At 39.1% G+C, this 17,458-nt stretch overlaps 3 protein-coding genes across 3 annotated transcripts; 2 read left to right on the plus strand and 1 right to left on the minus strand.

The window, feature by feature from the left end:
* On the minus strand, positions 5,140 to 5,799 carry LOC18773506 (importin subunit alpha-4). The gene is made up of 3 exons (XM_020567243.1): positions 5,708 to 5,799; positions 5,516 to 5,607; positions 5,140 to 5,424 (listed from the first exon to the last, which is right to left on the minus strand). The coding sequence occupies exons 1-3, from the start codon at positions 5,784 to 5,786 to the stop codon at positions 5,254 to 5,256; spliced, it is 342 nt and encodes a 113-aa protein (XP_020422832.1). The 5' UTR covers positions 5,787 to 5,799; the 3' UTR covers positions 5,140 to 5,253.
* LOC18773439 (acidic leucine-rich nuclear phosphoprotein 32 family member B) lies at positions 6,709 to 8,532 on the plus strand. The gene is made up of 4 exons (XM_020565904.1): positions 6,709 to 7,076; positions 7,464 to 7,526; positions 7,766 to 7,960; positions 8,378 to 8,532. The coding sequence occupies exons 1-4, from the start codon at positions 6,971 to 6,973 to the stop codon at positions 8,530 to 8,532; spliced, it is 519 nt and encodes a 172-aa protein (XP_020421493.1). The 5' UTR covers positions 6,709 to 6,970.
* Positions 15,484 to 17,363, plus strand: LOC18773085 (putative F-box/FBD/LRR-repeat protein At4g03220). Its single transcript, XM_020565905.1, has 3 exons — positions 15,484 to 16,605; positions 16,712 to 16,894; positions 17,088 to 17,363. Exons 1-3 carry the CDS (start codon positions 15,484 to 15,486, stop codon positions 17,361 to 17,363), a joined length of 1,581 nt encoding a protein of 526 aa, XP_020421494.1.

A 17,458-nucleotide genomic window follows, 5' to 3' on the forward strand; every position in this document is an offset into this window, starting at 1 on the left:
CAGGAGACCCTTCATCTCCTCCACCTTCGCCTCTGAAGCGAGAACCTGCCGTTCGGCAGACTCTTTCTCCTTCAGCAGATGGGCATGGTCCTGGAGCGCTTTGCCAGCCTCGGCAACCTTGGCCCTGCTGTCCTCGTATGCCTTCTTGGCGCGCTCGGCAGCAGCAATGGCCCGCTTGACGCAGAGCCACATGTCCATGGACGCCTGCACAAAACAAACAAAGTCAGAAGCGTGCCCCACTTGCAAAAATAAAAGGATGAAGGAAGAAAGACAATCTTACCGAGGCCTGAAGCCGGAAGGCGCGTCCAGCCTCCTCCCGAAGAAACTTCTTCGGTAGTTCGTCGATCTCTGGCAACTCCATCTGAGAGTCGAGGATCATATGGTTGACGAACTGGACCATTTTCGCTGGGCAGGCAATGGTGACAGCCTCGGAAGGACCGTCCTCGTCCTCCACCGCAAGGACGGCCCTGGGGACCTCCGATTGGCGAGGGCGTTTGGGGACTGGCTCGGCTTCCAGATCGACCGTCTCCGGCCGCTTGCCAGCAGCCTTGGAGGCGGCGGCCTCGGCATCCCGATGCCTCGGTGCAGCGACCTCATCGGCAAGACGCCCCAGAACAGGCTCGGCGCTCTGCTGTCGCAGGCGCTCCGCGAGGGTCTGATCCTCCGGATCCACCACCGCCTGCCGAACGAAAGCTACCTCAGGCTGCTTTTTCTTTTTCTTGCCCTCCAGGCCCATCATCAGGCTCCTCCTAGAGGACTCGTTCATCTTCTTCGCCTCGGCAGCCTTCCTTGCGTCCGTCACTGGTCAAAAGCGTTCGGTCAGTCGGCAAGCAGAAGCAATACACGAAAACAAAAAAAAAAGGAGAAGGAAAAATATACTTACTCTCGGCAGGGTTGACGAGGCCGGCTCTGACGAGGTTGTCGGTGAAGAGGAAGCGTGGGTAAACTCGCTCAGCAGCAGGTACTCTCAGCCTCACTCTGTCGAGCTGCCGGATCTCACTCGGCTTGGGGCTCGGCTGCTTGAGTTTACCTGTCAGAAGAAGGAAAATTAGTAAACTAAAGCAGGGAAAAAGCAGAGAGAAGAGAAGCCGGCCTATCAATCGGTATTTCGGGAACCTACCAGCAATCTGAAATGTCGTGGGGACCGAGAAGCGGGGGGTGTTCCCGATGACGATTCCCAATCGCCGGAGAGTAGCACCCGCCGATTCCTCCACGACTTTTGAGAAGTCGGCACCGAGCTGATGAAGTGCCCCTGCTCGGAGGCCTTCAGGCAGTTCGCCTGAACCCAGCCGCCATGATCAGCGCTCTTAGACTTGGTAATGCTGTATAAATACGAGAACTGCTCGTAGGAAGGCTCCCCCTCCTCGGCAATCCCGAAGGCAGCAATTACCCCCATCAAGGCCACCCAGAAGTTGGGGTTGTAGTGGCCAGAAGCGTACCCGATCTGGGCAAGGATCTTCTGCACGGCAGGTTGCAACGGCAACCGAACCCCTTGCTGAAGAACATCGGTGAAGAAGGTCACTTCGCCGTTCGCTGGGTCGCTGAGGGACTCGACAGGGCTCGGTATCCTCATCTTCACCGAGTCCGGAATGAGGTACTCGGCCCTAATCCTCTCCAGCTCTCGTTCGGTGATCTTGTTGGGCTCCAAGTAGTCGACCCCGAACAAAGTTTTCTTCGGCACCCCCATCGGTATCCTAGGCTGCTCCCGATGGACGATCGTCACCCTCGGCCGAGAGGGACCGGCAATGCCCTCACCACGACCGGAGGTGGAGGCCTCAGGTTGATGCTCAAACGGACCAACGCAGGTACCGTCCTTGTGCACCACGGCCAAGGGTTACGGTTGCCCCGTCATAAGCCCCTTGCCGATGCCATGGGTGGGAATGGAGGTCACCTCCTCACCGAATAGCTCAAAATCGGTGCCTTCTCCACCCTCGGCGTCGAGGCTTACAGCCCCGCTGGACGTATCCCATTCCGATGATAACTCCCCATCGAATGCGTTGGGCTCACTGCAGAACGGCGACTCGCTATCGGGCATCTACAAAACAAAGAAAGGGAAGCTAAGGCTCGTGCCACAAACTACCCTACCGATACATACATCGCTACCTATGGCCACTAGCCTACCGAAGGAAAATCCTACTTAACGTTCGGCTAGCCTATGCCATGGAAAGACGTATAATTACATAAAAAGAGAGTATTCTGGAGGTACCGAACGGTATCTTACCTTGAGTAGTGTGGGATGATTTGATCGCCGATCAGAGACTTCGGAAATCCCCCTGTATGCCGAGAACCGCTGTAAATATCGCCTTGATTGCCGTTCACTCTCTTCGGAAATCGCCCAGTCTGCCGAGAACCGCTGTAAAAATCGCCTTGGTTGCCGTTCACTCTCTTCAGAAATCGCCTGCACAGAGCTCTCGCGTCAAACTCTCAATTGCAAAGTGAGCCTTACGTCCGGAGCAACTTCTATTTATAGGGAGAGAGCTGTAACGGTACGCCTCGAAAGACTAAACGGCTCTTTAATGCGCCGTCAGACGTGCTTTTGCTGGCCACGCGTCACCCGACGAATGGCACCGCCGACTGCACGCCAGGCATGAAAGACGAAGCGTCTCTCTGCCTTCTCGCCTCTCAGCATCGACGACCCCACGAATCCCAGGTCAATCTCCCCCAACGAGCCTACCGAACGGCAGGTCAACCTCCGAACCACAGTAGAGAACTAAATTCCCTTCCGAAGGACCTTCAAAAGAGAACTTGGGGGACTACTGTTTATACCGGAGATAAACGGCCTATGACAACCGAACACGTGGACAGGATCTATTTTGGCTGCAGAAACGCCTTCGGCATGCTTCCTACCGAAGCCATCTATCTTGGCCTTTTTTACTAGCGGACGCGTGTCATGCTCACAATCCGCGTCTACAGTCCCACATCGAAAATATGAGCACAATGCACACCTCCCAAGGCCTATATAAGAAGACCCATATCCCCAAAAGGAAGAAGGAGAACTAACGGTACGCTACCGATTGATCTGTCAGTTAACATTACTAAAACCGTACTTACTAAAGCATCGGAGAGCCTTCGACCGGTACCACACCGGTACCCCAAGGACTTACCGAACGTGTCCTTTTGCAGGTACTTACCCTTCCGAAGTAGAACATCTTCCGAAAACAGTCACCTACCGAAGGCATATTATCACTAAGTTGACAAAATACGTGCCGAACCACTTTTTCCCATCAACAATATTTCTATTTAAAATTGTTTATCCAATGTTATTTTTTATGCGATTTATTAAATTATTGATGTCCATGAATGATACTATTTGTTGATCACATTGCACTATATTTCTTGATCACATTGCCTGATTATTTGTGGATCTCATATATATTAGTAGGTTCCAATTCTATTGAAAAAGTGGTCATCAGAAAAGTGAATTCAGACACAATTTGATGAAATAAAGAACATTTTGAGCAAAAACAAAATCCATAAGCCATAAGCAACAATAAATTTTTAAAAAATGGCATAAAAACCACAACACAAAGAAAGAAAAAACAAGAAACACACTGCTTTTCTTACACCCAAAGCATGAACAATAGGAAAGAAGCCACAAAACGGATAGACCTATCAGAAGCCGTCCGAGTGCACTTTCAGAAACATCTTCTATAAAATGACCATGGCAGGACGCAGCACTTACCTCCACTTTAACGCCATGAACTTCAACTTCGTTATGGACGCATTTTTGACAGGAAACTGAAAGAGATCATTTTGAAACAAAACAAGAAGAGCCAACAAGAAGATGTCCAAAATATATATAGACCGAGTTTGGTTAACTTTTTTACTTGTATATTGGGCAGTGGAAAAATCAAAGACCTTCCACGTTCTCATTGTATTGATGGTCAATGTTCTCACACACACCAAAGAGACACTGGTTGTATATAGTGATGGTGAAGTTATGGGGTTATTGAACATCTTCATTTTTTGTCACTGAGCTTTTTGGTAATTGATGTTAATTAACTGCAATAGGCCATTGTGATGGTCAATAGTGATGGTCACGAGGGAATGAGGAAGACAAAAAAAAGGTGGAAGAACAGTGAGGGATTGTGATGAAACGAATGATTGATGAGAGTGGTGCTATTCCATTCCATCCTTTGTAAACATCATGAATTGCACACTTGATCTCCTCCTTATTTGAAAAAAACTTGGCAGTCCAATTACAATTAGGTTTCAGTTTCAAACAAGGCCCAACAACAGTTCCTCTCCTATACCTAGTGGAGTGGCTGGCTTAGACCAACTTCACATCTCAAATCTGCCAATTTGCACATTTCAAGTTTGAGTTTCTTGAGAAATCTAACTTGCAATAGGCATAGTGGTGGTGTTGGTGGTCAACGAAAAGGGGGGGAAAAAAAAAGAACAAGAAACAAATCTGAGAAGCAAAGCGGCATTTTGAGCAAAAACAAAATCAGAACCAACATGAATTGCAAAAAAATCTAACCAAAACGAACATGGGTTGAACTAAAGAGCAACTAAGCCATCAAAGCAAAAGGCATAGAAACATACGAAATCACAGGCCATCAAATTTAGAGCATGCCCAATAGCTTGATCCCCACAAGATAGGAAGCATACGCACGCATCATGAATTGCATACTTAATGTCTTCCTAAGAAAAAAATTGGGCACAAAAAATTTCGGCATCCGATTTAGAAGAAGCCCCTCTCAGTGGCTTAAGATCAAGACCAGTTTCTCCTGCCAAGTTATAGAGTTGTTTGTTTTCGAGACTTGGTTTCTTCAGTATCATAGCCGCCAAATAACCCAATTCTACTTTTTCCTTGAATACCATATATGTCAATCCACGAGTAACAGAAAAGCAACTAGAACAGGACACAGGCCTACCCACAAAAACAGACACTCTGAAGGTGCACTCGGCCATCTTCTTTCTAATCAGAGCAAGGATTCTCATCCAGTACAATCAAAACAAATGGAAATTCCTGGCAGTCAAAAGGAAGAGAAACTATTGAGTTGTATACCAAAATAATGAGCAGAATACTTTCTGAAAATTATTACTAGCTTATATATCATATTAAAATTGGAAAGATTTTCAAACATGCATAACTTAGATCATTCAGAAAGCCCAAATACTTTTTCCCCGTGTTCTGAAGTCAAATTTCTGAAACTTATTAATAACTTATATATCATATTGAAACTGGAAAGTCTTTCAGATATGCATCACTCGAAGTATTTAGAAATTCCAAATCCAAAGGCAATGCTCTCAAGTTGATGAAAAGTGTGAAAGGTAGTGAGAGACAACCTGCTCTCTGACATCATCACTGCCAGAGCTAAGAAGCTGCACAAACATGGGGACCGCACCATGTTCAATAGCAACTCGTGTATGATCTGATGTTCCAGATGCAACATTGGTCAAAGCCCATGCAGCTTCAAACTGCATATAAAGATGAAAGTCAACCTCGGTGTTTGATTACACCTTAAAGGATAATTTCATTTTAACAACAAACTTCAAAAATATTCCGTACTTGCAATTGGGGCATATCATGTCTCCCAAGAAACTCCACAAACCGAGGGACCGCACCTGCTTTTATAACCTCGTCAATTGGAGGGCTGCGTTCTACTCAAAAACGAAAAAACAAAAGTCAAGAACATCACACGAATATTTCACCTAAATAGGAATAGGAAATGAACTTCAAGTATTGGAGCTGCTCCCAAACCAATTGATAACAGCTTCCTAAACTGAGTGGTAGTCTCCAATTGCAAAGCAGGATCATCAGACCATACTCCTTGCACCATTGAGGGAATACTTTCCAACTGTTAAACAACACCAACATCAATTAATGACCAACCCTTTTAATATAAGATCAAATTTCAAGAAGAGGAACATAAAGAGTCAACTTTCTAAAGATCTCATGCATGAACATTCTTCTTTGCCCCCAGGACTTGAACAAAAAAGAAGCAAACTATACAACTTACTTCTTGAACAAAGAATCAAGCTATACAACTTACTTCTTGAATAAACAGAAAATTCTCCGTTGGCTTAAGCAAACTATCGATTCAACATCCCTTATAATCAATTTCTTATAAAACGGTAATTCTCATTTTTAAATCCGTTCCCTTTCCTTCACTTTCTCAGCAACCAAGCACATCCATACAAACTAATCCCACAACAATTCAAACCAAAAAATCAAACGAAGACAAAGTATTACCAAGAAGATTTTAAAATAACATAAAGAAGTAGAGATTTTAAAATAACATAAAGAAGTAGTACCCTATTCTGGAAAACGACGGTGGTTTGGGTGCCATCAAGCAGTTGCTGCTGGGACGGAGGCAAGCCTTGGCTTCTCTTCTTGAGCAAATTTTCCTCGCGCTTGTTCTTCCTGATCTCCACTAAGTTGTCCTCGCTTCTCCTCCGAGCCTGGTCCGCATCCACTCCAGTCTTGTACGATTTCTTGCGCACCACGGTGCTTGTGCTCGGGCGAAGAGACATTGTCTTCTGATTGGGATTTTGGTTTTGTTTCAGTTCTCTGAAATAACGCTTGCAAAATGTTTGATGAAATTACTTGAAAAAAACCACAGCGAAGAAATGGATGCAGTTTTCGGGGTGGGGGGAATATATAGGCGTGTTTGGGGTTTGGGCGGGATCGTATGTTTGTATATTCAACAACACGATCTACGGCTCACCTAAGATAGGAGAACTTGTAATTTAAATTTGGCAAATCTCAGCCGCCCGTCGATAACAAACGACGTAATTAATAATTTTATTTTTTCCTGTTGGGATAGCTTTCTTTACCAAACTAGAAAATAAATAAATCTAACAGACGAATTATTGGAGGAGAATATGTCAAACCGCCTATATAACAAACAAGCAAGAAACGCCCTCTCTCTCTCTCTCTCTCACACACACACACACACACACACACAATTCACCCTAAACTCGGACCCAAACCCAAATCGCCCGTCGTTTTTCTCTCACAGCCATGGACAACGTCTCATCTCTGGTGTGCCTGAAATTGGATTCCCAGTCGGAGGTGCTCGATAAGGACGCAGCTATGGTCCCCCTCAACTGTGATACACCAATAATCGGTATGTATGCTTTTCCTTTTTCTTTTAATTCAAGGGTGACCAAGACTATCTTCAATTTAATTCCTTAGGGCTAAAAAATTATCTTTTTAGTGCTCCTATATGCTGTTGATTTTTGTTTTTAGGGTTTGTGAGGAAGATTATATGGAATTTGCTTGGGCTTTATTCTTTGGAAAAAAGAAAAGTGTTGTTTTTATATTATTTTTGTTGGTGTAATTAGAGGGTATGTATTATGCCAAAATTTCGGTTCAGTTTTTAAAGATGATTCTGCCAGTTGCATGATGGATAGCCGATATGTAATAATATAGTTATTTGTTGATGGTATCATCGATGCAAATTCCTACAAATTTTTTAACATCATCACCCTTCCTTCTTCCTGCTTGCAAACAGAGACTACGGCTGAAGAACCAGAGACTACAGAACCAACGGAAGAAGAACGTATTGCTTATTTTTGTAAGCTCTCTATGCATTCGTTGTTATTCCGTGTCATGTTGAAAACAACTCGTATGTTAAAAGATGATTTCTCAAGCCAAGTTATTTTGGTGTTTGCATAATGTAGAATTGATATTTAATAATATAGTTATTTGTTGATGAGATCATAGATGTCGTTCCTTGTAACTTCTTTGACATTATCACCCATTTTTTGTTCTTTTTTTCCTATTGTATTTAACAATGTAATTGCATGGAAACAGGGAGCAAGACTGAAGAATCAATGGATGGGAAATCAAAGGATGAAGAACCAGAGGATGAAGAACCAGAGGATGAAGAAGAACCAGAGGATGAAGAAGAACCAGAGGATGAAGAATCAGAGGATGGAGAATCAGAGACTTGGAAATCAGAGGTTGAAGAATCAGAGGATGAAAAATCTAAGGATGGAAAAAGTTATGGTAAGCAATTGATTTTAGGGACAATAAAAAAAAAGGAAAAAAAAATGTGACTTTCAGCTTCTCTTTTTACATGTATATTCATTCTTTTTATCGTATGATATAATATCTATGTATTTGTTGTTATTCAATGTAATGTGTTCACACTACTGATTTTTTGTTTTCTGATCTTCATTCATTCGTTGACTTTAAAAAAATGTTATTTTTATTGCTTCCATTGTATTTAACAATGGATCTTCAAAATGCACACATGTGAATGTAAGTATTGTTTAAAGGTGGATAAGCACCCTACGCAACTATGCTCTTATAGGAATCAAGTCCCAAAGAACGCAATTGTTGGTGAGAGTTGTGTGGTTGAATGTCTTGTATGTGGCTGCCTCTTTAGAGACTCATGTTGTGCTGGTTGTGGCCTAAGCATAGGACATGCACTTCTCAAGGAATGTACAATCTGTGGGAAGGAAGAAGAACACTCAAATTTTGAATGCCCGGAACGCGAGGAGAAACGTAAGGATTCTGGTTTTACTTACGACCCTTATACTGGTTCTTTTTCTGTCGAGATTCGCCCTTTGAAATAGGAGAGAATGAAGAGTTAATTGTACTCTAGAGTGAAAGCAAAAGAGCAAGGAGTGCTATTTTCCATAAATGCTATGCATCCTATCATTTTGATGTCTACATCGTGTATTGTTTTTATCGCAAATGAATTGCAATTTGCAGCACATGGTCTATTATATTGTTATGCTTGAAGATGTGAGAATTCATCTATTTTTAAAATGTCTAAAGTAAAAGGTGGTTTTTATCTCAACATTTTGTTCTTCTCTTATGGGGTTAGCATGCTGAATTTTAATTTAAAGACTTGCTAAACAACTAGGCATGAATGACCATTGTCATGTGCAAAAGTTTAAATAACGAAGGTAAAATGCAAAAGTTTAAGAAAAGTTTTAAGTTGTGTGTTGGGAGGAAGTTGAGTGGATCTGCCCTTTCTCTTGGTGGTGCTGTTTTCTTATCGAAGTCTAAGGCAAGTGGCCGTTGCTGGGTTCGAGTTTTAGCACTGAGCTTGTATGTTATGTTTGCTCTATAATTTATGTTTGGTGTTGCCTTGTAGAGAGCTGGATTTGTAGTTAAGTTTGTCCTAGCCATGTGCTTATTGATGTGTATACAGAGTTGGCTGAAACCCTCCATGATTTGAGGGCTTTGCTTTGCAATTCAATCCTCTGTAATAGCCCCTGTTAATGAATGAATTTCACTTCTTTATTCTTTAAAAAAAGAAAAAAGTGTTGTAAATGCATGAGTTGGTGGATGACCACCATACCTCTTAATATTCCACCGTTGGATTTTATGTAACCTATGCATTAAGTATTTGTAATTAGTACTTGTAACCTATAGGTATATTGTAAATGATGGTATTCAATCTTCTATCTTGTAAGCCTATAAATAGGTGGTTCTACCAAAGATTTAGAGAGGAATAAACATGGTGAAACTTTGTCTTTAGCATATCACTTCTCTCTACATTTTCTCCCTCTAGTTTTATAACACGTTATCAGCACGACATTGCTCTTGGTATGTTTTCTTTCTCTGAATTTTTTTTCTTCTTATATGAGCTAGAGTCATCACATGGTATAGAGTTTCTTTGTACTCACCATCAAACTTCATCATGCTCATTCAAGAAGAGAAAAAAAAAAGTTTCTTATTCTTATTACACTTGAATATGATACCATATTTTTTTTTAACTTGTTTGTTTATTTAATTTTAAGCATTATCTTAATTAATTACAGCTTGTTATGATGAGTTTGTATTATACAAAAGATCAGGGCCCGAAGTTCCTCGATCCTCATCATATAACTAGATTAGGACCTAGAGTTCTTTTGATTGAATCAGAACCTGAAGTTCTTTGATTCCAAATAATTGAAGGCATGAAGTTCTGCGAATTTAAAGAGCACATAAGGACATAAAACTCCTCGATTTTGTATTAATTAAAATCAGAATTCCATGAGGCCTACATATGTCAAGAACTTGAACTAGAAGTTTCGAGTGCATATACATCGATTTGAGTATGAAGTTCAAAGCACAACTATTAATTCAATTTATTTAGATCTACGTATTCGTACCTGAAGTTTCGAATATATATTGATATGAACCTAAAGTTCATAGTTTTTCATGGATCTTAATACTATATATGAACTTGAAGTTCATTACTTATTTGTGCCTATATGAACCTGAATTGGTTGGAAATCCAATTCTTAAACTTGTAGTTTTATCTACATATTGAATCTACATTAATATTGGATTATCTTGGAATTTCATAATCTTTAATTGATTTATTTTATTCCTTGTTTGTACCACTTTACTTATTTTATTATATTTTATTTTATTTATGTTAGGTTATTAATTAATTTCGTTTTACAATGGTAATGTTTTGTATTACCGCCCCAATATTGATAGCCAGAGGCGTCTATTGGAGAAACTTCCTACTTTCTTTTGTGGGTAGGAAGTTTATGATGTTATGAACCAAAAGTTCTTGAGGCCCCAATATTACACAACTATTATAGTTGAAGATTATGATGTCATGAACTAGAAGTTCATTGACCGAATAACTTTTATGTTGTGACATGACTATCTTGGCAATCCATGTCCCACAATGATGCATAAGATTTTTATAAATTTGTAAGGACATCGTTTAAAGACTCAAATTATTGTCTTGTCTAATAATATCATTACAAAGAACGCTCACAAATAAAAGCTGTCATAAGATCATCTCAGTCAAAAATTGACTTGGAGCCATCTTTCTTGAAATAATTCAATGGGATATTTGTGAGCCTATACAACATCTAATTATGGATCACTTCACCAGTTTTACTGAATGTGCCTACCAAAATGGTCACATATTTGATAACGACTGTGAGTTTATTTTCCTACATTTTGAGACAATTTTTCCGCCGTTAGGGGGAGAAATGACAATTCCTAAAGAACGTCGTGAAATAGTGTTGAATCAATCCGCTTTTGTCTCATCAAGATAATGCATATATAAGTTGTACATATGCTAACATGGATTGATATTCTCGTATCACAATCCATTAACGTGGTGACTATATATATATAATGCATGCCTGAAGCATGTCAGAAATATAGGTTCTAAAGACTTAACTCCTCAGAAATGGAGATTATTTAAAAAATTCAAGCCCTATAAAAAATAACGCTCTATAGGAGGTTATGATCCACATATTCTAAATAATTCATTGTAAAAGATATGTTTGTCCCATAAGTGACAACATAAGCCCCTGAAGAGGCATTGGTACCCTAAAGTAATGAGATGCTTATAAATTATGCATGCGCATACATATAAGAATTGTGGGATCACAAATTGATGATACATTTGGTTTATTAGTAGCTACTACAATCATCAAGGGCTATGATTATATTAAATCACGTTTCATGAATGTCGACAAGTTAAGTGATTGGCCAAAAATGGAAATAGGCAATTCCATTTATCACTAAATAAGAAGAGTTGGATATTGAACCTATAACTCAAACACCAAATTACAAATGTTCAGTATGAAGGTTACGAATTGGTGTTTGTGAAGTGAAATAAGATCACTAATATGACATAAGGTTTCCTGGGAGAGACATGTGGTTTTAGTCTCCAATCTCATCGTAAATGCATCCACATTTCTATAAGTGCGGTTGTTACTTTAACGCAAAACTTATAGTATGTGTTAAATGCATATTTATTAAGACTATATGGTACATGAAAATCCTCAAAGCTCATGAAATATTTGAGATATATCAGATGAAGCAACCTCTTGAAGGATATAAAGTACCACAATATTCTTAATTAAGAGTTAACACTAAGAGTTTGAGTATTTTGAATTCAAATTTGATATTGTTGTAACATATTCTAACTACTAAATTAGTTTGTTGATACTCCTAAAGATTTCAATCATTTGAAAAGTGAAAAGCAGGTTGAATAGTGTGATAGATGATCATGTATGAAGACAATGTTGCTTGTATTGCTCAAATCAGAGAAGGAGAGATATTAATCAGGGGGAGATATCAATCAGGGGGAGCATCCCAATTCTACTACATTCAAGGCATATGCGCGTTGTACTCTTTTTCCCTTCGACTAGGTTTTTGTCCCACTGGGTTTTTCCTAGCAAGGTTTTAACGAGGCAATATAAGCTCATCTAACACCATATCAATGATTCAGAAGAAAGTTTCACTCTTTTTCCCTTCGCTTTGGTTTTGTCCCACTGGGTTTTCCAAGCAAGGTTTTTAATGAGGAAACAATGTCATTGTATGGTGGACATCCAAGGGGGAGTGTTGTAAATACATGAGTTGGTGGATGACCACCATACCTCTTAATATTCCACCGTTGGATTTTATGTAACCTATGCATTAAGTATTTGTAATTAGTACTTGTAACCTATAGGTATATTGTAAATGATGGTATTCAATCTTCTATCTTGTAAGCCTATAAATAGGTGGTTCTACCAAAGATTAAGTGAGGAATAAACATGGTGAAACTTTGTCTTTAGCATATCACTTCTCTCTACATTTTCTCCCTCTAGTTTTATAACAAAAAGTTTATTATTTAAAGTGAAAGCCACCTATTGTCGACTAACAAAGCCTACTATTAAAAAAGAAAGTAAACCATAAAAGAAACAGAACATTACATTGCAAATGCCTCAATATCTTTTCTTCTATCAAAATCAAAATCACATTTGGCAAAAGTTCATTGCTAACTCTTGTGAGTAGTGAGTCATTTGAATTGAAGGGATAATGTGTACAATAATCAAGGAGTTGATGTAATTGGATTTTTTGAATTTCGTGATTGACAATTTCTTTTTTGTGGATGCTTGATTTTAGCTCAATTTCAAATTGTAACTTTATCTTAAAACGTTTGAAAATTTTCAAAAATAGACCATATACTGAAAAATACTTCTAAATACTAACTGTGATTTTATTTATTTGGCTAAAGTTAGGAAAGAAATGGAGAATTCACACATCGGTACCATGAGAATTTGAACCCAACATTATTTTTAGAGTTGGTCCTTGATTGATTATGACTATTACCACCCCTACAAACATAACCCTTTCACGTAAAGTAAATTTAGCCACACCATTTTGAAATTCTGGGGTCGTCCTTGACTATGGGAGAACATATGCATGTGTCAATCCAACTAACTCCCTATTGACATAGATTATGATTAGTTAACAATAGCTAAAATATGTCATGAAAAAACAATAGCTAAAATATCCTCACCCATGAATTGCATAATAAGGGAACAAGCATTGGAAGGTTTTGTAACGTCTCAATATTAATATTTCTCGACCATATGATACATTAAAATTACATAAAATTTACAATACTACCTTTATCCCAATTCACTCATTTACAAGGGCGGAACCAAGGGGTGGTTGGGTTGGGCTCCAGTACAGCCTTGTATTTTTTTTTCAAAATGGGCCTATATAGCTAAGGTCCAAGACTCTCCACAAGTCAATTCATTGGTCCATTAAGCACAATCAAAACTCTGACCAAATAAATTTTAAAAAAAACAAGCCCAAAACATTGTCTTCCTTCAATCCTCTCGAGAATGGGTTCCTCCTTCCTTCACCTTTCCTTTTTCTCTTTTTTGGTTCTTCTCTCTCATTGTGATGGTCAATGGTGATGTTCACGAGGGAATTAGGAAGACAAAAAAAGGTGGAAGAACAGTGAGGGATTTGTGATGATAAGAATGATTGATGAGAGTGGTGCTATTCCATTCTATCATTTGTAAACATCATGAATTGCACACTTGATCTCCTCCTTATTTGGAAAAAACTTCGCAGTCCAGTTACAATTAGGTTTCAGTTTCAAACAAGGCCCAACTACAGTTCCTCTCCTATACCTAGTGGAGTGGCTGGCTTAGACCAACTTCACATCTCAAATCTGCCAATTTGCACATTTCAAGTTTGAGTTTCTTGAGAAATCTAACTTGCAATAGGCATAGTGGTGGTGTTGGTGGTCAACGAACAGGGGGAAAAAAGAACAAGAAACAAATCTTAAAAGCGAGCAACATTTTGAGCAAAAACAAAATCAGAACCAACATGAATTGCAAAAAAATGTAACCAAAACGAACAGGGGTCTAAGCCATCAAAGCAGAAGGCATAGAAACACATAAAATCAGTGGCCATCGAATTTAGAGCATGCCCAAGAGCTTGATCCCCACAAGATAGGAAGGATACGCACGCATCATGAATTGCATACTTAATGTCTTCTCGATATGTACATAGGGATGTGGAAAGTCAAGTCATTAATTTGGAAAAAAAAAAAAAAAACATTATATTGATCAATCTTATCTCATATCTTGTATTTATCTTCCAACAAAAAAAATTTATTTATATTAGTATGTATGGAGCTTAATGTCAAAATGGTCCTTCTGGTTCATGTGTTCTTAATTTGGCCAATTTAGTCCACGTGTTTGTATCCACTAATTAATGTAAGAGAATTTATCAAACAACTATTAAATGTGGCATGTACATTGCACACAAGAGAACACAAATGTAATTGTCAATTATTGGTCAATGGATACAAACTTAGAGACTAAATTAGCCAAATTGAAAACATCGATACAAGATTGGAACTCTTACTAATCATCAATAAAATTCTTTATTAGAGAAGCTCCAATATGAACTAGGTCATCCACTCATATTATTACATAGACATGTTATATACGTGTCCATTGACTTGATACTAATGCCCGCCATTTAAACAAAAAAGGTAATAATGTACATCAAATTTGTTCCTGAAACGGGGCTTTGCAGTGGCGAATTTCTCAGTTGTTCTGATCAATCAAAGTACCATTATCCACCACCCTAACCTTTAAACTTCAACATTTCCGTGTCCAATTTAAACAGAAATTGTGAGAGCTATCGTTCTGGGATAAATTATGCCAAGTACGTAACTCAAGCATGATGAAGATGTTTGTATATATGCTGATCAGTTTGGCGAGTTTATTCCGATTTTAAGGGTTTCTTTTGTAAATAAATAGAGTATGAACCCTGATCAGCAGCATGCTTGATCTTGATGAGAGGTCAGCTTGTCATTCTTCTTGTCTTCTAGCATGAACCCTAAACAATCAAACAAATCCTTTAAACTGGAAATTGCAGTATAAACAAAATATTATATGTATAATAATAAAAAGGTCAATGGTTGCAAACTACGGTTTCGAAAGCCTTGAAATACGGTTTCGAAAGCCTTTCTTTTCTAGGTAAAGATTCAAGTCACTTTTTTTCTTTAAAGAAAAAAAAAAAAGTTTATCTTTACATTGATTCTACAACAAGTTACATCACCAAAAATTGAAATATAAAAAAATATATTGGTTAATACTTATAATTGTTTTGGAGGTGCAATTGGGTTTTAACCAAATTTGGTTAAACTTATAATAGGCCCAGTCCCCTTTTCACACCAAACCAAACCCTCGCACCATAAGAACAAAAAGTCCCACACACGCCGAGACCCTAGCTTGACACAAAATTAGGGTTCTTCTCTCATGGAACGTCAAAAGCGCAAGTTCGTGACTGCTGCAAGTTGTGAAGGTGAAGGAGGCCGCAGAAGGAGAATGACAGACAGATTTAGCAATCTTCCTGACCAAATCGCCCACGTCATTCTTTCGTTCCTTAGCATGGCTGACCTTTCTCGACTCAGTTATGTGTCCAAATGTTGGAGAGAACTTTGTCTTTCATCTCCGGTTTTCAATTTCAGTGAATATAACTGCATAGGGAATGCCGACTTGTGTGATAGCAAGCTGAGGTTGTTGAATATTCTGGAAAGGTTCCTTTTGCTTCGTGCGGATCATAAGATACAGCGCTTCCGTTTTGATTGGCATCTTCCCCCTCCAAAGAAGAACCAAAGCTCATCATCATCATCATGCGGCTGTCGTGATGTCTACTGTCGTGTGATGTCGTGCGTCCAGAAGGTGGTGAGATGTAACGTTGAACAGCTTGAGCTTAATCTCCTTGGACTAGGTGAACCCAATCTGAATTTTCCGTCTTCCATCTTTCTTTGTGAATCTTTGAAGTCTCTGTCGGTCTGCACAAACCGTGCAATTCTTAGAGCCCCCTCCTCCTCCTCATCTTTTTCCTCTAATCTCAAAGACTTGCAGTTGTTGAATGTTGTTATAGCAGATGATGAGGGGTTTTTCAAATGGATCTCATGTTCTTGCAAATGCATCCGGAAATTAGGTCTTGACCATACTTGTATGATTAAAAATCTCAATATTGAAAGCTCTTCTTTGGAGAGGTTAAGTCTTTCTTATCCCCAACCTGATCTTGACACACTTAACATCTCCTGTGAAAATCTTCAACTGTTAAGTATCTCCTTATGTCCTGATTCACCCAGCATGACATCATTGAATATTTTTGCACCAAATCTTAAACAGTTGTGGTGGGAAGGGAATTTGATGAATCATCCAAATCTCAGAAAGTTTCAAAGTTTAGAATCTGCTGAGGTTTGTTTTGATTCCGTAGGCAAAGTTTCTCTTGAAAAAACTCAAAAGTTCAAAAGTACTTCGATAAAATTGAAGACTAGAGTAGATGACTTTGAACCCTTATCTGAAGTCTTTCACGGTTTAAGAATCAATGAAGTTCTTATTCTAAATGAAGCGGCCATTAAGGTACAGTAAAAAGAACCTGATCGAGAATTTACTTATTTTGAATTATTATTTATGTGAAGTTTAAATTGACAAAGATGATAGAGATTTTGCCTATACAACATTGCAGGTTATGTTCAAGCTGGAAGGGTCCATGCCAGTTTCATTCAACAATGTTCGAAGTTTGCGTATGAATATTGGGTGCGTAATTGACGAGATAGTCCCTTCAATGGTCTCTGTTCTTAGAGGAATGCCTTACTTGCGTACCTTATACATAAAGCGTTGCCCACCTTTTCATGAACTTGAATCTAATGTAAGTTGAAGTTGGTCTTGCTTTTTGCTTCTCTCCCACACGTAACAAAACCCAAAAAAGATTGTGCTCTCTCTCTCTCTCCTTTTGAGTATAATGCATGTCTTTCTTTATATTTAGTTTTTATATTTTCCCTTTTTTCTATTTTTGGAATTAATCTTCGACTTATCTGGTTTTTGATTTCATGTCTCTCCAGAAATGCGGGTTTGATATAGGATACTGGAAACTGCAAAACCTTGGATTTATTAATCGACTTGAATTCTTCACCATGGAGATTTTAGACGGGTACAATGTAGTTGAATTAGCATGGTACGTACTCGAGTGTGCACAGAAATTGAAGAAAGGTGTCATAATTTGTTCAGCTCAAAATTTGGAGGAAGTTAAGCGGAAATTAAAGAAATGCAAGATGATTTCCAAGGCTGCAATTGTCTTTAAGGAAAGACCAAAAAGTGAACGAAGACTGCTTTTTTAATTGTTTTGCACAAGTTATAAGTTTATGTTTTAGTACCGAAACGTTATTGTGAAGTTTGGTAGAACCACTAATGGGTACAACTCGTTTAGACTTAG

The sequence above is a fragment of the Prunus persica genome, chromosome G6 (assembly GCF_000346465.2).
Source record: "Prunus persica cultivar Lovell chromosome G6, Prunus_persica_NCBIv2, whole genome shotgun sequence".
NCBI lineage: Eukaryota > Viridiplantae > Streptophyta > Magnoliopsida > Rosales > Rosaceae > Prunus > Prunus persica.